This window comes from Letharia columbiana (assembly GCF_014066305.1).
Source record: "Letharia columbiana isolate WasteWater2 chromosome Unknown Sc0000001_s0, whole genome shotgun sequence".
NCBI classification, from domain to species: domain Eukaryota; kingdom Fungi; phylum Ascomycota; class Lecanoromycetes; order Lecanorales; family Parmeliaceae; genus Letharia; species Letharia columbiana.
The window spans coordinates 1,353,727-1,375,117 of NW_023501037.1; the positions used below are offsets into that span (position 1 = coordinate 1,353,727).

Below are 21,391 nucleotides of genomic sequence, written 5' to 3' on the forward strand. Positions count from 1 at the left end.
TCCGAGAAACCAAGCATCATGGCCGCTGGAAAACCATTGGCTGATGGCCCATATCCTCTCATCGGGACTCCATCCAAAACGCAAGATATAGTAACGGCTACCTCAAATCCTGATATTCCCGCAGCTAGTGTTTTGCAGAAATCTCATGCCGCCATTCACGCTGCCAGCGAATGCGCTGTCAACAGCATCTACCTCCAAGCTCCCAATGTCCGCAACCCGTCTGACATCAAGGACTTCCTACACTTCGTGATACTATGGGGAAATTTCGTCGACAGACATCACGAGACAGAAGAAGAATCCATCTTCCCAGATCTCGAGAACTTCACGGGAGATAAAGGACTGATGCAACATAGTGTGGAGCAGCATCATGCGTTTCATTCCGGCTTGCAGACACTCAAGAATTATGCTTCTAGTACAGCGCCGGAGGACTACAGCAGCGACAAAAGGAAAAGTATCATCGACGGCTTTGGCCCGACGCTGCAGGAGCATCTGGTAGATGAGATCGATACCTTGCTGACTTTGAAAAAATATGACAGTGAGGGATTGATGCAAGTTTGGAAGGTATCTGAGGCTGAAGCCCGTGCGAAGACGCGCTCAACTGGCGCCTCGAAGGCATCGCCCACCGAACCGGAAGCCACAACGCAAGACGGCTGACTCTGTTCTGTAGAAGGAAGTCTTCCCTTTCGCACTGGGTCTGGCCGACACGACATATGAAGGCGGCAGACACAAGTTTCCGCCTGTGCCTTTCTTCATACCCTATATTGTGCACTACTGGTTCAGCTGCAAGTATGCCGGCACATGGCGATTTGCACCGTGCGACTTCTGGGGCAAGCCACGACCACTCGAGTTTGTGTAGCAAAGGCATAATTCGATGATTCTCATCCCCCACCACGTCTGTTTTGAAGATAAAAACCCCTACACCATTGTACCAGCGCCAATAGGAATCGAACCTTTAATGGATCAGATACCTCTAATCTGTTTTGGCTACAGGTTTTTTCTCTCTTCCAAACCAATTGGCTTTATTGCAGCTTCTGGTTCACCTTTGACTCGATTGGCTTATGTGGTTAAAGCAGACGCTGCAATAGGTGGAGTGTCGCCACGACGCCGGATGTCACAAGATGAAACGACTGGCCATGTGGGACAGACGGTGACCCTAAGAGGCCCCTGGACCCTGGGTCAGGGGAAGGTGATGAGCGGTCCGACGAATTCTACGCAGGCAGGATCAAAACTGCGCACACAACGCGGCTTTTTGGTGTTTCACGATCTTTGGTTTTCGATGATACTTTTCTTGGGCGTAAAGTATTTTACCACGCTCCTTCGTAATTGGGCTGGTCTCGTTCGTTGAGGATGGCTTTCCACATCTCATGGCATATCTTGTTTCACTTTCCTCCATCTTCATCACTACTTACCAGTCGGCTTTGCGAACTTTGTATCAAATTTCAATCATAATGTTGCAACTTGCAATGACTTTCATAACAAGGTTCCGGGACAAATTGCGAGTCGTCAGTTTCACTTATATCTAAGCGTGAGCTAGGACTCCAACAATAACGAGGCCATGTGCTATCTACCTATCCCCTTGTTCTCGACTCTATGGAACATCCTCTTGAATCTCCTCTCGTGCTTGCTCTCATTAATGTCAACCAGCCATGGGTACCATCCCATATCTATCACCACCAGATTTGAAATCTTCTCGCTTCTTGGTCATCTATTGCGTTATTAGCACACTCTTCTGCTTTCGCCTCATTCATTTGGCCAAAGTCAACGCTGTTGCACCAGTTGACTGCCCGCATCCTCTCGCTTCATTAGCATTGAATGCCTCGGAGCATTCCCCCCTTTTCCCCAGGAAAATATGGCAGACCTCGAGAACCGGTCCTTCAGGATTAGATGAGAAGGACCGCAAGGCCATTCAGTCATGGGTGAAGATCAATCAGAAGCACCGATACGAAATCCTTACACAGTACAGCGCCGAAAGCTACGTCAAAGACCGCTTCTCGCACAGGCCTGACATCCAAGAGATCTTTGTTGATCTCCAGGATCCCATCTTACGCGCCGATTTCATTCGGTATCTGGTGCTTCTGGGAGACGGCGGGGTATATAGTGACATTGATACTACGTCGCTGATACCGATAGAGGACTGGGTGCCTTCAGCTTACGTCAATAAGGTAAATCTAGTTGTTGGCGTTGAATACGATACGCTCGATGGAGGGCGATGGGGAGACTGGAGCCTTGACCTACAATTCTGTACTTGGACAATCTTGGCAAAGCCTGGGCACTTGTTGATGGAGATGGCTGTGGACCGGGTAGTCGCTGGTCTGAAGGCGCTAGCACGACAGCAGGAGACGACAATTTCTGGCATCCGCCCATCATTCATGGAGGTCTTGAATACAACCGGTCCCGCTCTTTTTACTGGAGCCGTTATCGAGGGTCTGGCCCATACCACTGGGACAAATTTCACATGGCATAATATCACTGGTATCACAGAGTCGAAGCTTGTTGGTGACGGTACGTATTTTCGGAGACCAGAATTCCTCTTCTGGACCGTATTCTGGGTCTGGAGACCTGTCTTGGGAGTGTTGATTTTGCCGATATGTTTCGAGGCTGGAAAGTCCCGTCTTACGTAGCAATGCTAATTCCGAAATGTTTAACAGTGCTTATACTGCCCATCAATGCTTTCGGATCGGGTCAAGCGCACTCGAAGAGCGGCAGCCCAGATGAAAATACCGCGCTGGTGCAGCATCTTTTCAAGGGCTCCTGGAAAGTCGACCACCCGTTCGGCGGGAAGGCCGAGAAGGCTCGAGAGCAGTCTGATGCACAACAGGGTGAAGCGGAATCGTCTGAGAAGTCAAGTGAGCATGGGGAGGATTCGAATTCGGAAGAGAAGCAAGAAAAGAAGTACGAGAACAAGCAAGATGCAAACTAGTAAGATGGGAATGAAGGGAGGCGTGAGGAGAAGCACGAGTGAGAAGCTAGCAGTTGCAATATCGCTTCTGCCTTGGGGTGTAGGCCTGGAGCAAACGCTCTAAGACCATACTGATTCTCTCAACGACGTTGATAACACGGCGACTGTGATATCTTGATCGACGGAAGAACGTTGCAGTCAGGACGACATGCTCGAACTGTGCAAAGAAAGTATGCCACGGGCTACAACCCGGACCACCCAGATTGCAGGAATTTGGGGAGATTATCGTGGACCTGTAAGATTCTAAGCAAGACCGCTACAAGTCATGGCATTTGGGAGATATGTGACCTGCATTACTTGAGTGTACAACATTAGCAAGTTCTCGACCAGCCAATTTTGAACTGGCAAAATTGAACTGCTCAGCTCATTGTAATCAACTCGCGTCCCCATTTGCAGCCAGAGTACATCATCCCCGTAATAGTCTTGAAGCGGGTTTCATTTCGAGGAGCTTCACGCTGGATCGCTCCTTCCGTCTCTGTTTCAACTGCACTCTCGCGGTTGCCTCTTTCTTTGCACTGTTGACGAGTCACTTCACTTCACTTCACTTCATATCATACCTCACGAGCGTACCCGTTTCTCCCAGCGACCGTATCTCTCCGACCACGAGGCTCGGCATGGGGGCCGGTACTGATCACAAGGCTATCGTGTACTTCGTGCACTGCTAGGTCTCCAGGATGTGAAGAGAAGCCCGAAGGGCTATCTGAGCTGGCCGGTACAGAGAGTGGAATACATTAAGGGAGAAAATCTGGGAGGGAAGCGCCATCTGGTGGGAGAGTAGCGGGGGTAAGAAGGTAGAGGAAAGCCTGATTGGGACGGTGAGTCGTCGAACGAGACGAGTCTCTCTGAGTGCAATGCTGACTTGAATCAAAGGTGGTCCATGCGCTTGGTAAGAATGATCGTAGCAACAACACATTATCATATCCGGACTCAAACTTTGACAGTTCATCGAACGGCTTTCCGAATAGATAGGGACACTGGTAGTCATCAATTCAAATTATTGCCCATAGCTGCTGCTTAGCCTCAGTCGTTTCATAACAGCAGTCTGCAAGTGTTTGCGCATGCTCCCAAAAGTTGAAAATTGTGACACTGAGCCACGCAACGCTTCGAACCGTATACACGCTGAAACACCCTTTATATACAACACAACCCCCTCTTCCCTGAAGTTTTCTTCTCGAGTTTTACCGGTATGGAGCATCAGCCCGCGCAGCAGCAGCCAGCTCGGGCTCCCATTTATCCCCATTGGCCAGCAACTTCTCCTTGTTATAAAGCAGCTCTTCCCTCGTCTCTGTGGCGTATTCTGCGTTGGGAGCTATAAAAGTGACGAATTAGCCATTGCCCGTACAAACAGTCCGTGATCTCAGGGAAGTGACTTACACTCGACAATTGCGTCCACTGGGCAACTCTCCTGACAAAACCCGCAGTAAATGCACTTTGTCATATCAATATCGTATCTTGTAGTCCTCCTACTCCCATCCTCTCTCTCCTCGGCCTCAATCGTAATAGCGCTCGCCGGGCAAATAGCCTCGCACAGCTTGCAAGCAATACACCTCTCCTCCCCGGTCGGATATCGCCTCAAAGCATGCTCCCCACGGAATCTTGGAGAGATTGGTCCCTTTTCAAAAGGATAGTAGATCGTATATGGCGGCCGAAAGAACTGCTCTAGCACAACGTACATGCCTCGCAGCATCTCGGTAAGGAGAAAGTATTTACCGGCTTTGTCGAGGGCAGACTCTTTGCTTTCATCCCAACGCTCCTTTCGTGCGAGCCGGAAGCCTTGGGGTGGTGGGCCAGCTGGAGTTGCGGCTAGGCGGGAGGTGCTGGTGAAGGTGGCGGATGGCATTGTTGTACGTGTGGCGAGGAAGGAGGTGAGGGGAATGGAGGTGGGACGCGCGCGGGCGAGCATCATGAGAGAGCGTGCTGAAGCCATGGTGGCGGGTATAGAGAAGAATGCTGTGGCGAGGTGCGAATTGGGAGGTGGAGGTGATGGAAATGGCGCTAACGGTCGCTAGTGTAGTGATGCGAAAGAGGTCGGAGCTCGTCACCAAGAACATTACAACGACCATAACCCGACGTTAGAACGTTCAAAATCAAGATGATCCGTACCGCTCTAATCCAGTCCGTCCGATGCGCCTCGAGGTCCGTGACAAGGACACAGCTTCCAGCGTCGCGAGCAATTGCTCCCTGCTTCTCCGTCACATCCACCCGGTCGACTCCAGCTCCACGATACCCAGGCATCAGATACTATTCAGCACCAGCAGGATTGTCGAAGCCAGAGGTTGAGGGGAGAATAATGGATCTGCTGAAGAACTTTGACAAGGTATGGCTGGCTGTGGCTTTAAGATATGGACAAGTGGGCTAAATGATTACAATTCAGGTCAAAGATGCGTCGAAGGTATGGTGGGCAATAATTTTGGGTCACAACGGCATGTCTGACTTGGTGCAAGCTCTCGAACACGTCACACTTCTCGAATGACCTAGGTCTGGACAGTTTGGACACTGTGGAGGTGGTTATGGCTATTGAGGAGGTGAGATGCTATATGGTAGGGAGCGGATTTGCCCGGTCTGACTTTCGCACAGGAATTTAGCATTGAGATTCCGGACAAGGAGGCAGACTCGCTTTTGAGCAGTATGTTTTCTCTGTGGAAAGGCATGGCTCTTCGGGTGCTAATCTTTTTGCAGTCGACAAAGCAGTAAACTACATACTGGGCCAGCCAGACGGTAAGCACGTGGAAGAATACGAATGACATACAGCTGCTGATACATTCCTTCAGCTCACTGAAGCCAATCAGTATCCCGGATAATGGGAGGTGGAGGAGCATCCAGGGGATTCTGTCAATTCCGAGGGTTTTGTTTCGAAGGCCCCGGTAGCTGTACTATTCTAGAGCCCAATCATGTCTAACTTTGGCGTACAAATAAACACAAACACTCTACCAATCCTTTTTTACAATTTGGACTTCATTTGCTTCCCGGAATGCCTAGAGGCATATCTCGGATGGGACTACTAGTACTATTCTTTTGTAGGCGCCAATGCTGCGGCAAGCGTAAGCGAGCTCCTGAAACGGAGCGTAGCCTATGCAACGGAGTACCCAACCCAACACCGCAAAGGAATTCGAAGGATTCTCAATCTGAAATATCAGCGCCTTGACTGACAGCGAAGTAAAGGGAGACTTCAGTCGCAGCTCAGGAATCAAAGATTTCTTGCCGCCGAACCCAAGGTGACACGAGCGGATGCTTTCACCTCCCGCGTTCCGCAGTCCTGTCACCAATCTGCAAGAATATCGACAACACTCTTCCTAAGCTCGAGGTCACAGCTCCATGGCGTCAGCCGGCGGCTTGACTCGTCGCCGTGGCGCTGGGGGAGGGGGTGGAGCCTCCGCGTCTACCGCTGAGGATGGAGAAGACGCAAGCCGAGTCAGCTCCCCAGCGCCAAAAGCCTACAACGACCGTGCACCAGAAACATCCTACACAGGCGGAGAGAATGGACACAAGATAGCTTTCGATCCACGGGATATAAGTGAGAGTGAGGAGCGGAGCAAGCAGCCTAAATTGACGCTCATGGAGGAGGTGCTGCTGATGGGGTTGAAGGACAAGCAGGTACAATTGGCCTTTCTGAGCTTTCGACGATTCGAGACTGACATTGACCGTGTGCAAGGGCTATCTGTCGTTCTGGAACGATAACATCTCCTACGCTCTAAGAGGATGCATAGTCATCGAGTTAGCTTTCAGAGGCCGCGTGAGCATGCAAAAGGACTCGTCGAGGCGGCGCTTCCCGTTGGCAGACAGGGTCATTGAGGTTATTGATGACAACTTGACTGGAGAAGTCCTCCTGGATGAGGCATTGAAGATGATGAAGTCGAGTGAGAAGATGAGCGTTAGTTCGTGGATAGATCTGATGAGTGGTATGGGCCAGCAAATCTACGCTTATCATGCAGAGCTCCTAGGACTGACGTCTTCACTAGGGGAGACATGGAATCTCATGAAGATCGGCTACCAGCTAAAGCAAGTACGAGAGCGCCTCGCCAAAGGTCTTGTAGACAAAGGCATCCTGCGCACCGAAAAGCGCAACTTCCTCCTCTTCGACATGGCCACCCACCCAGTCGCGGATGGAGGCGCGAAGGACGAGATTCGAAGGCGGGTCCGCAACGTATTGACGAACCGGACGGTCGTCCTTCCACCCAGCCAGTTCCTCCCCGAAGAAATGGAGTTCCGATACATCAGAACGATTGCGATGGTATGCGCGGCCTATGCGGCAAATGTGTTGGAGAACGCTTTGGCAACTCTAGGTCATGAGGCCAGAGAAAGGGCGTTCGCGCAGGTCGATGAACTATTGGCGGAATACTCGCAGTGGCCGTTTGGGAAGCGGACGGGGGGCGCCCAGGGGATAGGGGCAAACTTGGGGCAAGTGATTACGGATGAGGTCAATAAGAATAAGGACAGAGAATTACAGCTTGAGGTATGTTCTACCGTCGCTGACACTTTATACGGATACTGATTCTTATAATTACACAGGTCGTAGCTGCTTGCCTGAGCGTTTTCACCCGGCTGGATTCGTTGTTATAAGGTCGCATAAACTTGAAAGCGCAGAGGGACGGGAATTTCTTTGCACGGTTCCTACTGTATTCTCGCGGAAAACATGGCGCATCACGACTCACCAGGTACGAGGCGGATGGAAATTGTCTGCGTATCATAACAGATGCCCAGATGCCGAGAGACTTGCTTCTCCTGAAACATTTGGCGGAGCGACTCCAATAACACGCCAGTCCAGAATGGCATAATGTAACCCAGTGTGAGATACTTAGAAATGATGAAAATAGTCCATCCCTACCAAGCCGACGATGATTCCACACTCGAGCTCTCAAAGCCATAGTTCGCGTGGGATTGTTTCCCTTCAAACCGCCGAAACGTCGCGGATTCGTCCCTTTTGAGGTGCCTGACCACAATGACGATGTGTTTTGGGCTCGACCCCTCGATCTCAAAGGACTGATTCGCTGTTGCTGACGGGTTCAAGACTTGCGAATTGGGGGGGGGGGGGGGCTACTCACCATCGCTCCATCGAACGTTGATCTCACATTGCGCCCCCTGAAACACCGCTCAGTCTTGGGAAATTTTCAGCTGGGCGAACGTCTCGAACGGCCAGTTGGTCTGAGGAAGGGTTGCCAGGCTGCCGACACCGAACATGTCCGCTCGATCGGGCAGGTGGCTAAAAAGTGCCTTGCCTTTGCCCTCGAAGAAAAAGGGCATGCGTCATGCAGGGACCACGGATGGACCACGGACGGGTACCGATCACGAAGCACCTGTCCATCTGGCATATTTTCTCCAAGGGCAAGATCTCGGTAATCTGGCCATGGCGTCGCGGTATGACGCCAGAACACCGTCTCACCGTTTGGGGTCCGCGCTCGACGGACCGGTTCTGATTGGAGGGACGCGGGTCTCACTGCTTTTTGGAGTTGTACGAGCTTCTCCTGCATTCGGTAGAGATTTGCCAACCGGGCATCTGCACGCTGGAGTTGCGTCAGATGACAAATAAGCAGAGGAAGGGTCCGAGTGTTGAGATGTCGAGGGATTGTCGTTTTTCTTGAAAAGCGCAGCACTCACCCAGGAGCAGGAAAGGAGTTGGCAGCAGCCAGAGCAAGAAGTGGCGGCTTGGAGCGGTCGAGTACGAGATACATTGCTGGTGAATAATTGGAACGGCAATGTGCGCGGACTGGCCTGGGCTTTATCATTTCATGTGTCTCGCCCGAAAGCGATATGCACCAGGATTAAGATGGATCATGATGCACACCTGTCGATCTGGCATATTCACGCGCTCGCACTCGGTACCTTAGAGTGCAGATTTTCCTTATCCCGCATCACTGAGTACCCATGCTCGTATCGTGTTCTGGACCCTTGAAACTGAGGATGCCGCTTTTGATCATGCTTCTCACAGTAGTATGTCCCGTCTTTGCGGTTTTTGATTCTACAGTGACGCAGGGCACCATGTGCGAGCCCGAGGAAGTCAGACCCATTCATTATTATTGCGTGGTACTCTCAGCAAAGCCGATGAATGGTCAGGAGTTGCCAGCTGGCGAAAAGAAGCGAAGGCGAGTCAAGCTCTGTTGGCTACTCTACTCTACACCGTACTATAATAATGAGAATTGATCCAATCAGCTTCTCCGAGCAAGGCCTTGGATCTGCACCAGATGGAACAAGCGGCTGATTGTCAGAAGCACAATCGCATGCGTACTACTACTGTATCGAATCCGTAATCTGTGCTTCGTATGTAGAGTCAGTAGAGGAATCCAGATCGACCCAAAGTGTCAGATCTACGGCACTCGGAGAAGTCAATCGGAATGCTTTTCTTCTCACAGTGGCTTTGATCGCATGTGGCTAGGTCCGATGTGCTCCCCATGCAGTACCGTTGCCATCGGTCGATCCGGTCGTGGCAAAGGAGCTACCTCCGTCGTAGCAGTAGCACTACCTACTCTACCTTAAGGTACTTTAGGGAACAAGCAACCGCTAAATTAACGGTAGGGTGTCTTAGCTTTCTCCATTGGCTTCGTCTGGTTATCTTGCTGGTAGCCTGACACACGGTCACGGTCTCTTCTCCGCTCGCCCCCACTACAATTTGAGGCCAAGGGAGAAGGGGTATGTGCCCACGAACAGTGTCCCTATTACCTATTGCCTTTGACTTGACATGTGGAATGGAGAAAACCCGAGACCAAAAATCGGGAAGCAGCTGACTACGTTTCCTTTGCGGTTCGACAATCATTGGAGGTACGCATGGCTGCACCACCTTGCTTCGGGCTGCATTGGCTGGCCAGCCGATCTTTAGCGTTGCGGAGATGAGCCCTCGAGCAGGGCATTTGTTCAGCGGCGAATTCTGATGAGAGATGGAATTGTGGGCGATTGCGCTGTGACGTGCAGGGTCCGAAGCCTTCCATATATTTGAATTTGAATTTGAATTTGAATTTGAACTTAGCCAACTAACCGGCAGAGGTGAATGAGGCAGAGGAAAGAAGATTGACAAATCGGCGGTTGACCTCGTTTGAAGGCGTTGCAGAAAGCTTGCAAGCGAAGCCATGGTCCAAAGCCTAAGAAAGTGGGAACCCTTGGGAAACCCTTGTGAACCCTTTTCCTCAGATCGCGCTAGTCTCGCTAATCTGGCAGTGAAAGTTTCTCATCTCAGATGGACCAATCATCGTTCCATTCTTCTTCTCGGAAAGAAAAGAGCCCGGGTGTAGTCCTCCTTTTCACCTTTTTAGCCTTCTTGGTGGGGCAAGCTCCTCAAGATTCAGGTGTGTGCTCCGTGAAATGATCTCCCGATCATCCGATTGCCTACCCTTTCGGGTATAGGGGACTTTGTCAGAAGTTGTCGCGTATCGTGTCGCTGTTTACGATTACGATTATTACGATTGAAGTGAGTGACAACTGACAAGCCTTGGACCCTACTTCACTTTTACTTTACCTTTTCCTTTATTATTCACTCCTGCTTCTCCTTTCTTTGGCCTATTACCTTCTTAGCTTCCCGACCGGAGCCGTAGCCGAGTACTTCCATCTCTCAATAGATTGGTCTCTTATCAAACGTAGTCGCGTCTCTCTCCCTCTCCCTCTCCCTCACCCTTTCCCTCACTCCCTCTTCCTTCCTCCTTCAATTACGCTACTTGATTGATTGATTTCCATTAATAAGTAATAAAATCCCCACATCCCACATCTCTCTTACTTTCTACTTCTTCTTCCTCCTCTTCTTCTTCTCCTTCTTTCTTCTTCCTCCATGAATTAAGGACTTAATTCTCTCCTCCCAAATCAAAAAAAAAACCTCTTCTTCCTCCCTTACTCTTTTTCTTCCCGGCTTTCATCAAATCACTCTTCCTCCCAACCGCTATATCATCCGATCTCCAAACTCCTCTTTACTCTACCATACTTTACATCTGATCATTGTCCTCTTTTTCAATTAGCCGACGATCACTCTTCCCATCACTCACGAGTACGAAACGCCCGCCCTCGGCAGTTTGGCGCAGGTCCAATCCGCAATTCCAGATCGATCCCCGCGGTCCGCTGCCCTGACCATCGCAGGGTCTCTATATCGATATTGCCCGCCCCTCCCACCTCACACCAAACAAGTTCTTCAATTCTCTTCCTTCCATCCCCCAACAGCAATCCTCCAATTATTCTTCGACTCTCCCTCAACTGCTGTCTCATCACTCGCCCGCGTCGACCCTTTGCCCTCTGCTCTGTGCCCGTGCGACTCGATTGTCGCCAAAGCCCTGGACCCATAAAGTTCAAGCCTCCGAAACACGCGATATTATTCCAGACGCCTGGTCGCTGCCTGCAACACATAACCGCCGACAATCCTCTCTTCCCCCAGATTCTTCCTTCTCACCTTTCCTCTCGGACAGAGCCTGAGCTTCGGTTTCTACTTACAAGCTGTATTGTCGGATTCTGTTCTCTGCACAAGGCAAGGCGATCAACAAATCATATCAACATGCCTCCCCAGCGTACCATTCCGCCTGCAAAGGCTTTGAAGACTGAACGGACCCATGAGGAAAATCAAGAGCGGTATGGCATGCTCTCTTACCTCATTCTATGAACCATTTTCTTATTGAATTACAGTGCCTACATTGCCGCCTCCAGGAGAAGTGACCGCAGTCTTGAGGCTAGGGTCGAGTCGGCACGACGAGCCTCGGAGATTCACAAGAGACGCACCGGTCGTTCACTACGAGTCACCGAACAAGATGTGGTCAACGAGGAGATGTATGAAGAGGAAGATGATGACCTACCCATGCAGTACCGACGACTTACCGCCCACCTGCAAACTGGATCAGCCGACTTTAATCGACGCCTGTCGGCATATCTCACAAACCATGTCGCCATGAGGTCTGCTTTGGATCAGGCCATCACGAACTCATACGCCCAGCAATACCCCAACGCTCCACAATTCGCGCATAATCAGAACATATATCCTTCTCCATTCATGGCCCACAAGATGCCTCAGCAGCAATCACCATCATTCGCTCAGCCATATCCCACACCAGGAACACCTGGTTACCGACCTAGCCATCAAGCACGCTCAGCCTCCGGTTCCCATGGTACCCCAACCTATTCCCCGAACATCCCTGCACCGAGTCCGATCCAGGCTGTACCCCAGATGGATCGTCGTCGTACATCAGCATCATCCAAGTCATCGTCGCACTCGCCAACGGGGCAACCAGTGACACCACAGTCCATGCATGCAATGCCTGCGCTTCCCCAAACATCATCCACGTCCAACGTGAAACAAGAAGGTCAGACCTCACAGCAGATGAGGGCGCCCCAACAGCCTTCCCCAGTGCAACGACAGCACTCATTCGGTGCGATGAATGGATTTTCCAATATGAGCCCTTTCACTACATCGCTTCCGACCGAAGCACAAATGCTCTTAGGACCGGCCTTGGATCCTAATGATTCATTTACATCCATGTTGATGGCTGGAAGCGAAACCCTGCCACAGTCGTACAATTACAACACGACTCCATCTACCTTTCAGAAGCCGCGAAGCTTCAATCAGTCATATGATGGCATGAGCGCCACGCTCGCACCGAGTGCTCTGGACATGTCACCTCGCCATCAAATCTACGCTCAGCCATCTACGACAATATCTGCATCGCCAGCACCGTCGCCAGCATTTCAGCTTCCCTACGATGCTTCACTCCATGACTTCTCAAAGTGTCAGATGTATGCCGGTGGGAACAGCGCATCTGGCAGCGGCACAGTCACCCCTGTCGGTATCGACGGAGGCTGGGATGCTTTCATCAACGACACATCGTGGACTGAGAATACCACCTAAGCATCTCTCGGTCGCTTCCTTTCCTTGAAATATGATACCCTCCATTGGTCTTAGCTACCGTCATTCGTACATAGCTCCATGAGCATGGCGTTACTTTCTCGCTTTGCAGATCATCTTGCGAAACGCTGCCAGGCCTCCCATCTGCCGAAAAGCCTGTGGCCGGTGAGGTCTGCTCCGTGTTTGCCAGCCTAATCAATCGATCATCGCTTCGACCCAAAGTCCCCTGCTACCTTTTCGGTGCAAGCGTGCGATACCTCTCCTACCACAATGTTCCGAGATGTTGATTAAACAAGGAAACCCGTCTCCACTTCCACACATTGTTGGGATGTCGTTGGTCGGTCAACCCACGACCGGGCCTAGCCCCAGATCTTGATGCACGTTTCGGCTACCTGAAGTTTGACATGCTGCATCGCATCATGTTTCGGCCATTTTTGCGATTGGTTCGAGGCAGGGAAGGTGATCTGGGAACCTCGCGCGAGCTTGGGTGGTCAGATCTTACGATAGCAATACAGATTAGCCTATCAAGCCATGCAAAAACCACATGCGCTGTCACAGTCCCATTTCGATCCTTCTGACGCCGCATCAATTGACATGATCTAATCCATGCAACTCCCATGCCTGAGCCCTACCCGTGTCATCAACATCATCCTTCAAGCATCATGCCTGCTTTGATTGACATTTCGCGTAAGCTACCTCGCTACCACTAAGTATTCTCCGTCTGAACAATCGCCGCGAACCTCACTGTAGCTCTTCCCAAAGCAGCCCGGATACCAATCCCTTCCCGCCCCTCCGTCCTTTGTGCTTTTCGATAGCAGAAACCTAGATTACCGTCTCATTAGCCAGCCGTCATTCATTCAGTCTGTCCGTACCGCCAAATTTGAACAAACTTCCCAACGATGCGAACTTCATCGGAGGCTTCCGTGCCGCTTTCCCAACTCGCGGAGTCGGGGACTACGGGACGAAAAGGACGACGATGGCCATCTTGCGCTGGGCTCGAGGATTCGTCCGGCCCACTCGATCGATCGATCGGGTCCTTCCCCCCATTGGTTGGGGGGGGGGCGCGGTGTCCCTTCCGGCCCCGGTGTCGCTCACGTTTTCAATCGCTGGTCAGAGTACCGATACTGCCGATGACTGGGATGAGCTCTACTTTACAGTCGTCCACCCCGGAGTGCGAAGGCGGGTTTTCCACGGGCAGCTGGCGGGTTCGGGGGTCGAATGGGGGAGATGTCGGCCAGCTACTTGGGATGGGAGGGAAACGCAAGAGCGAGGGGATGAGAGGATTGGCATGCTCGTGGCATCGAGGTTATATGCTCAAAAACACACTTCCCGTCACCGCTCCTGTCCGGTCTCCTTTGGTTCGAAACCTCGGGTCCGCGTCATGCCGGGCAGCTGCAGATTTCATGGAGGACGTCTGATCTGTTGCAGAAAGCCGTGCAATGGAGCTGGCCGGTCTCGAAATCACCTACATAGCCCTCGGGTCACGTGCGCGTCTCCAACTCCCATGCCATCGAGCCCGAGTCGTCAACGCTGCGTCAAACGCCGCCTCATCGCTGCCGGAAGCTCGTCACCTTCTCCTCCCGCCGTCCGCTCCTCCACTCGGCGCCTTGGCTCTGAAACTTCCTTCAAATCCTGGCCTTCCTTTGGGTTTCCCTTTCCCTTTCTTCGCACCCGGTTTTCCACCTTTCTTCCCCTTCTCTTCTTTCCGCTTCTGCAAATTGGCCTCTCGCTTCTTCTGCTTCATGTCCTGGCTTTTCTTCACGCCATCGAGCCGTTCATTCCACTCCTTTGAGCTCCTTTTCTTTTGCTTTTCCTTGCGCTTCAGCGTTTTCTTGAGCAGAGAGGTATCATCGCGTATACGTTCACCGTGCGCTCGCTTACGAGCGTTGAGCCACGTGTCTTTCTCCGCCAGGTCGGCCCTTTGGCTCTCATCGAGGCCGTTGAGGCGGGATTGCTTCTTCTGGGCCGCTAGAAGTGCGGTCCGGGGATCTGATGGGCCTTTTGGCTTGGTCTTTGACTCAATGATGGCATTCAGATTGGCGGAGGCATGTTGGCCGTCGGCGAAATCGACACGGCTGAAGGCGAGGTTGCTGGTTGGTGATGAGGGTGCGTTAAGAGGTGAATCTGGGGAGAGCAGAGGCGACCCTGAAAGGAGTGGAGAGCCGCGAGCTAGGGTCTCGTTGCGTTTCCGCCGCTCTTCTTCTTTGGCTTTTTGACGCAACTCCTTCTTCTGGGCTCTCCGTTGCTCTTCTTTTTGGCGGCGAGCTTCCATTAGTTCTTGTCGATTGCGAGCGGGTGCACCGTTGAGACCGTCGGCGTTGCGGGCTCGTTTCATGGCTTCGATGCGGGCTGCGAAGCGAGCCTTGATATCTTCAGGGGTGGATTTTGGTTCCTGTGGTTCTTCTTGTGGTTCTTCATGTAACGGCTTTGCGGGTTGAGGGTCTTCTCTTGCGGTGGGAAGTGCGATTGAGGAGATGGAGGAGGAGCCCGAGTGGTTTGCTGAAGCGTCGAAGGCAGGAGAGTGGCTTGTCGACGGTGTAGCTGTAGATGAAAGATCGATCTGTGGTTCGTCTGTGATGTTTTCCATCTCAATCCGATCAATCACCGCATTCTGAACGGCCTCGTAATCCTCATCGCTAAAGTCTGCACCGGCTGCAGCATCTTTAGAGTCTTCCTCAAGCGCAGCCTCTTGTGCCTTTCTCTCCTTCTTCGCTTTCGCCTTTGCAGCCTTTCCATTCTCTTTAGCCTTCTTCTGTTCTCTCTTCTGCCTCTTCTTCTCTGCCGTAGCTTTTCTCAGGGTCTCGGGATCTGGTTCATACTCATCCACTGCAGTGTCATTGACCGGCTTCCGTTCGGCGCGATCACTGGCTGTTTCCTTCTCCTCCCTCTTCTGCTTCTTCGTCTGATTACCTTTCTTGACTGAACTGGGTATCGGCTTCTCGACCTCCATATCATCCACTTCTGAAACCTCGCCCTCCTCTTCTCGCTTCCTTTTCCGAGCTTTTGTGGCTTGCTCATCTAACACATCTTTTGCACTCTTTGCGTTGTCCGGATCAAGCTTTGCACGCTTAGCAGCTCGTGCCTCTTCTTTTGTTTGCTTTTTCCTCTGCCATTGGTCCTAGAGTTGGAGTATACGATCAGCTCGGAGCCGGTCAAAGACTCAAGTCGACAAAGCCTGAAGGTGCGGAACTTACACTGTTGTCTTCTCCGTAATAGTACTTGGCAGGAATCAAAGAGAGGAGGCCATCAAATGATCTAGCATGGCTCTTGAGTCTTTCCTGTCGATTTCGGTGAGTGTTAATCTAAACACCAGGATATTGTGGGGTTGAGCGTGCACAAACCTCCAGGCTATCAGATCTAGACTCTTGTGCCATTGTACTTGCTGAAATATTTTGAGAGATCAACTAGAAACATGAGTATTATCACATGCCAGGCCGCTTGTTGGAGAGGACACTGAAAAGCCAGAGAAATCTTTGATGTGGATGGCGGTGAACTCCAAAATTGTTCCAGTGGGTGAAATCTTGGCATTCTTTGGAGCTAGCTATATTGTCTTTAGTGTACTCGTATCTGATGTCCATCTACATGAAGGTATACCGTCTCTCTCTTCGATGCTCTGCCCTTGACTATACAGTCATTCCAGCATAAGTGTGCTGAAGAGATCAATTTCTACAATTGGCATCGGGGACAATTATCGAATTGGTACAGAAATCAACGATTTGTATTGGTATCATTACGCACAACCACCCGTGCTATCTGACTCCCTGGAGTCCACTGGTCCAAGGCTCCGGTGCTATGCTGGGTAATTATGCTGACTTGCATAAAAAAGTCAGACCGACTGAGGTCTGGAAAGGCTGAAACGCTGATATTAATTCTTTACAGAGAAGTGGACTAACACCAGTGCCAAACCCCGCTCTGCACTGCTGTTTGGTTTTCTTAGATCACAGATCGCTTCTTCGTGAAGATTTCTTGTAGAAGAGCCGTGGTAAAATGTACCGGATCCATGTGTCTCCGCAACCAATCGAAAAAGTTGCTGTACGTTGGTGATGTCGACATATGTTTGCCCACGTAGAGAAATTATCGAATGGACACCACAACGCCCGAGAATGCGGACTGGGATTGGAGAACACCGGTGGACCGGTGGTAGACTATGATAGTCTGCACTCGATAAGCGTTGGGTCCTTGATCCTTTAGGACATGGATCCTTTACCAATTCGAATACACCTGAGCTTCCTTCTGATTCCAGGGACTGCTATCTACCCAGCCTTCACCACGAGTCCAGCCTTGACTATTGTAGGATTCTACTGTGCCATAGTCCATAGATGAATTGACCGGCCTGTAGGTGTTGCCATCTGTTTGGCTTTCTTGAGCTTGACTATAGTCTTCCATCACAGTATCCTGCTGCTCCTCTGCCGGCGGCTCGACGACGTCTCGGCATACAGAATCGACTAAGTCTTCTTTCGATTCGTCCTTGACGTAGACTAAGAAGTATGGCGTAGCAGGTCGATCCCCAGGTTCTTGCTCGAAGATCTCCTTGGTATCTTTGATCTCCGTTACATAACCATCGTTGTAATTTCGCCACAATTGCCTTGTGAAATCGTAGATGTATATCCAATAATGACCAGAGTTATGGAAACCCCTGTGGATGAAAACTGATTGCAATCGATATGGGAGCTTTTGAAGATCGTTGAATTGGCTGGCAATGTGGGACTTCAGGTCCCTGATCTGCAAGTCAAGGGCTAGGAGTACGGGTCAGCATTTGAGCTTCGCTATCCCATGTTGTAAACTTACACTCTAGTTCCACTTTGGCCTCTGTTGCAGCGTTGTCGAGCACTTGCAGTAAACCGGGCGGAACCTCGATGGGATCTTTGTCGTCCAAGTCGGGAATTTGGCGCAAGAAGTCACTTGTGGCTTCTAGAATTTCTGGCATGTCCATCCCCATCTATGGTCACATTTTAGTCATGAACTAATCTGAGATGCAAGGCTCACTTACATCTGAAGTGGCAAGCTCGACCCTCCTCGATTCCAATTTAGTGAGCTGCTTCTTCCATTCCCAGCATTCTCGACGTCTCTGCATTAAATCTGCATCAGAGGAATCCATGTACCTATCCATGTAGATGGTCTCTTTCAATTCCAGATGATGATTCGACTTGAACACGGACTTCTTCACCATGTCGAATTGGACCCGTTGAACGTGTACTTGCAGGATAGGCGGGAGTTGACTGATTGATGTGTACTGTGGTTCGATGTCTCCACGTACTTCAACTTCCTGGACATCGTAGGCGCCGTCTAAAGCTGCGTAGATATCACGGGAACCGGTAGCTACATCGACCTTGATGTCGGACATATATTCTTCCTTGGTCCTGATTCTCCCTTGTCTGTTAGTCGTGTAAGATTTCTGTTTCCCAAAGAATAGGCGTTTGACTTGGTCAATCTGTTCCCCAGATTCGTCAACGGATTCGGCCTTGATAGCACATTGTAATTGAAACAGTACGTTTGTAATGACTTCAGTGACGTCCTGTTGAGCGCCATACTCGGCCTCTTGGACAGCATTCGTTTCTATTGGCTTTGGCCTTGGCGGGACTGGCGGAGGTCTGTTCGGCGGCGCTGCAGGAATCGATTTTTTTTCATCTCCAGAATCACCTTGTCCAGTCTCGGATGACTTTGAGTTTTCGTTATTGAAATCTTGGGGCTCACTCTCCATCCCATTCGAAAGATTTAAAGAGCCTTGCTGCTCATTCACACGGGACGGGGAAGACTCGCCAAGCGGTCTCAAGTATGTCTCTGGCGAGGTCTCTCTGACTGATTCTTTGGTGGGCGGCATGTTCTCCTTATCCTCGAAGAACTTCTGTTGTACGCCTTTCTCACCATCGTCATCATCTAAGATCATAACATCATCTTCTGTCGCAGACGGACCATCAACCAAAGTTATATCGCTCGCGTCATCGCCGCTGGGATCGTTGTTGACGGCATTCGAGTCTTTAGCTTCGAGTGGGGCCTCATCAGACATCTCTGTGTCTTTCTGAGATAGACTTGGAGGACCCAGGGGACCAAAGACAGGACTGCCATTGATCTGCCCCAGTGAAGGACGGGTAGGACTGAGCATCGACTGACGACGTATGTGTTCCTCCTTGGAAGAACTTACAAGAGTGAGGCGGGCAAGTTCTGGTTCTGGCGTTACTGAAGCTTTGGAAGAAGCGATCATATCTTCGAAAAGTTTCTTCAGTTGATCGACGACTGTGCAAGTCAATGGCCGTTCATTCAAAGTCAACGATATTACTCACATTGCTGCGCACGATCGACTTCTTTTTTCGACACATTCCTAGATCCTACTCGTTTTGATTTGAGACTCTCTCCATCTGTCGGCATCTTGAACTCCTTAATCTTCAAGACAAGGTCTCTTAGCGGCTTGATGGTGAAGTAAAATTGTAACAAGCTGTTGAGGTAGCATGTATTGCCAATATTCTCTAGTCCTACTGGCCATTCGGATATAGGATGCTCCGATGAGTTCATGTCAAGATTCAGGAAGCCCTTGAGGCGTCGAGAATTCTTCGCTTTTGCAATTGCCGCGAGAGCATTCTTCAGGTCGCCAACCTGAGATGGGCTGTCTGCGATCAAGGACTCGTATTGAGCAAGAATAATTTCGTCGTCAAGTGTTCGGTCACTGATGTCCAGGCGAACGTATGCCTGACCCACATCCATCTCCACCTCGCCCAGTGCACCGGTCTCAAGCCAATGCTTGAGAGCGTTACTCTTGCGGTGATCGGCAATCAGGGCGACGGCGTGGCGTGCTATAGATTCCTCTGACGATGGTTGATCGATCTAGGTAGGGAAGAAGGATGCGATCAGCAAATGCATTGACGTCAATTTCAGAATTGAATCGAGGCGAAGGTGAGTGTGAATCATGTGTTAGGGGACAAAGTCAACCGGGTTTACCTTGACAGTGTACATCGAGACAATAAAGTCATCGGTAAAATCGGCGGACGCTTCGAGGTAGAGAAGCGCTTGTTCATAATTCGTGACAGCTATGATTCACTCAGTAACTCATTGGCCAGACATTTCATTGCAGATTTTAGCGTACCTTGGGAGGCTACAAATTCGATCTTTTCACTTCTGCGGCTTTGGCCAATTATCTTTAAAGCCCTTCGCATCTCTGTCTCTTGTTTAGGGGCATCAGAAACTCTTGACTGGAACGTGCCAATGATAGTGTCGTCCTCGTAGTCAGACCGAGAATCGAGACCAAGCTCCTTGAAGGCGGCCCTGACGTCCTTCAAGCTAATTCGGTTCTCGGAAGCCTCTATCGCAACTTTAGTGTGAAGGGTTTCGCTGTGACGCCCCCTTGCTATTCCCTGGAGACACTCCAAGTAATATGGAGTGTTATAAGGATCGATTTCTAGTTGTCGCTCATAAGAGAATTCTATGAGCTCGTCATGGAAGTCGGCGGTAGCACCTAATCCGGCGTGCCATCTTGGAAATCATAAGCCTGCGAATGTACGGACTTTGGTTTTCAGACCTGGACTTACGGGTGCTCTTCCTTGGCCTCGGTCAGATCAACGGTCCGAGAGCGTGTGCTTTGCCGGACTAAGATTGATGAGCTTTGGTCAATTACGAAAATTCAATAGAGAATGCTTCACTTACAGTCCAGACAACCTAGTACGGCACTTAAATCTTTCTTCGCCCATTCGGGGATGTACTGATAGTTCATAGTAATCCTCTCATCGTCCGGTCTCTCGAAGATAAGGACATACAGTTCCCTAAGTAGATCATCCAAGCGAACGTTGAGTGAATTTGACAAATAGTCTGGCGAAGGGACTTCAGGCTCTGGTGGTAGCCAATCCTCTCCCTACAGTCACCAAATCAACTCCGTCAATTTCATATACAACATGTAAACATTACCTCACGTGTGAATCCAATATACTCAAGCAAATCAGCACAAGACTCTCCTAAGCTCAATAGGAACTGTTTGTTGTGCCCTGGAATTTTCCTGCTCTTTTCTGGAGTTTGAACAGCGTTCCAGATATAAACCCGCAGATTGCTGAGGACGTTTATTGGCAGTGGAACAGCATGACCCTCAAACCGTTTCGGGTCCTCTGCCATTGCTTTCTCGGCTCGAGTCTTGATCATAAATTTGTCGGTAAGCTGTTTCACCCAATCCGGGACAAGTCTGGGTGGCTTGAACCAAATAACTAGTTTTGCAGAACATTCGACCGCAGAGCATTGGAAATGTTGCTCATCGACCCATGGGAACCCGGTATCTGGATCTGGAGCAAGGAAGCCATGCTGTCGAGGCTTCGATAAACCTGGTCGGTGTATGAAATGATGCAACGGCCTAGAGCTAGTCGGGCACGGTGAAGAAAAAGCGCTTCCTTCCTGAAAATCTATTAAGAGATCCAAATGAGACCGACATACTGAGCAATATAGCGCGATTTTCCACACGGTCGACGAATCCGGCTTATAGCCATCGCCAGGGAGGTTGCTCTGATTTTTTTTCAGTGACCACTTATGCTTGCAGCTCTTCCCCGGAGGAAGCAAAGGGAGGTCCTCTGGCTCCTCCTCGTCAAAGTACGGAAGACTGGTGAGGATATTGTAGGCTGTCGGTGTCATATATCTAGGGTCATAATCGTAGAGATCGCTGA

The 21,391-nt window shown here is 50.5% G+C and overlaps 7 protein-coding genes across 7 annotated transcripts; 4 read left to right on the plus strand and 3 right to left on the minus strand.

The window, feature by feature from the left end:
- Positions 1-18: 18 nt before the first annotated feature.
- Positions 19-2,920, plus strand: HO173_000997 (uncharacterized protein; the record flags this gene model as incomplete). The annotated part of the gene is made up of 5 exons (XM_037302944.1): positions 19-561; positions 668-846; positions 991-1,196; positions 1,645-2,502; positions 2,649-2,920. The coding sequence occupies 5 exons, from the start codon at positions 19-21 to the stop codon at positions 2,918-2,920; spliced, it is 2,058 nt and encodes a 685-aa protein (XP_037170451.1).
- A 1,217-nt stretch (positions 2,921-4,137) lies between these two features.
- Positions 4,138-4,886, minus strand: HO173_000998 (uncharacterized protein; the record flags this gene model as incomplete). Its single annotated transcript, XM_037302945.1, has 2 exons — positions 4,138-4,268; positions 4,334-4,886. 2 exons carry the CDS (start codon positions 4,884-4,886, stop codon positions 4,138-4,140), a joined length of 684 nt encoding a protein of 227 aa, XP_037170452.1.
- A 165-nt stretch (positions 4,887-5,051) lies between these two features.
- On the plus strand, positions 5,052-5,738 carry HO173_000999 (uncharacterized protein; the record flags this gene model as incomplete). The annotated part of the gene is made up of 6 exons (XM_037302946.1): positions 5,052-5,276; positions 5,334-5,351; positions 5,404-5,484; positions 5,537-5,585; positions 5,639-5,677; positions 5,731-5,738. 6 exons carry the CDS (start codon positions 5,052-5,054, stop codon positions 5,736-5,738), a joined length of 420 nt encoding a protein of 139 aa, XP_037170453.1.
- A 536-nt stretch (positions 5,739-6,274) lies between these two features.
- Positions 6,275-7,519, plus strand: HO173_001000 (uncharacterized protein; the record flags this gene model as incomplete). The annotated part of the gene is made up of 4 exons (XM_037302947.1): positions 6,275-6,553; positions 6,612-6,858; positions 6,919-7,412; positions 7,469-7,519. 4 exons carry the CDS (start codon positions 6,275-6,277, stop codon positions 7,517-7,519), a joined length of 1,071 nt encoding a protein of 356 aa, XP_037170454.1.
- Positions 7,520-11,420: 3,901 nt separating this feature from the next.
- HO173_001001 (uncharacterized protein) lies at positions 11,421-12,761 on the plus strand (the record flags this gene model as incomplete). The annotated part of the gene is made up of 2 exons (XM_037302948.1): positions 11,421-11,494; positions 11,549-12,761. 2 exons carry the CDS (start codon positions 11,421-11,423, stop codon positions 12,759-12,761), a joined length of 1,287 nt encoding a protein of 428 aa, XP_037170455.1.
- Positions 12,762-14,325: 1,564 nt separating this feature from the next.
- HO173_001002 (uncharacterized protein) lies at positions 14,326-16,132 on the minus strand (the record flags this gene model as incomplete). The annotated part of the gene is made up of 3 exons (XM_037302949.1): positions 14,326-15,876; positions 15,953-16,036; positions 16,100-16,132. The coding sequence occupies 3 exons, from the start codon at positions 16,130-16,132 to the stop codon at positions 14,326-14,328; spliced, it is 1,668 nt and encodes a 555-aa protein (XP_037170456.1).
- Positions 16,133-16,961: 829 nt separating this feature from the next.
- HO173_001003 (uncharacterized protein) lies at positions 16,962-21,359 on the minus strand (the record flags this gene model as incomplete). The annotated part of the gene is made up of 9 exons (XM_037302950.1): positions 16,962-17,494; positions 17,547-17,697; positions 17,749-18,992; positions 19,040-19,577; positions 19,692-19,780; positions 19,837-20,222; positions 20,279-20,336; positions 20,394-20,598; positions 20,652-21,359. The coding sequence occupies 9 exons, from the start codon at positions 21,357-21,359 to the stop codon at positions 16,962-16,964; spliced, it is 3,912 nt and encodes a 1,303-aa protein (XP_037170457.1).
- Between the last annotated feature and the right edge of the window lie 32 nt (positions 21,360-21,391).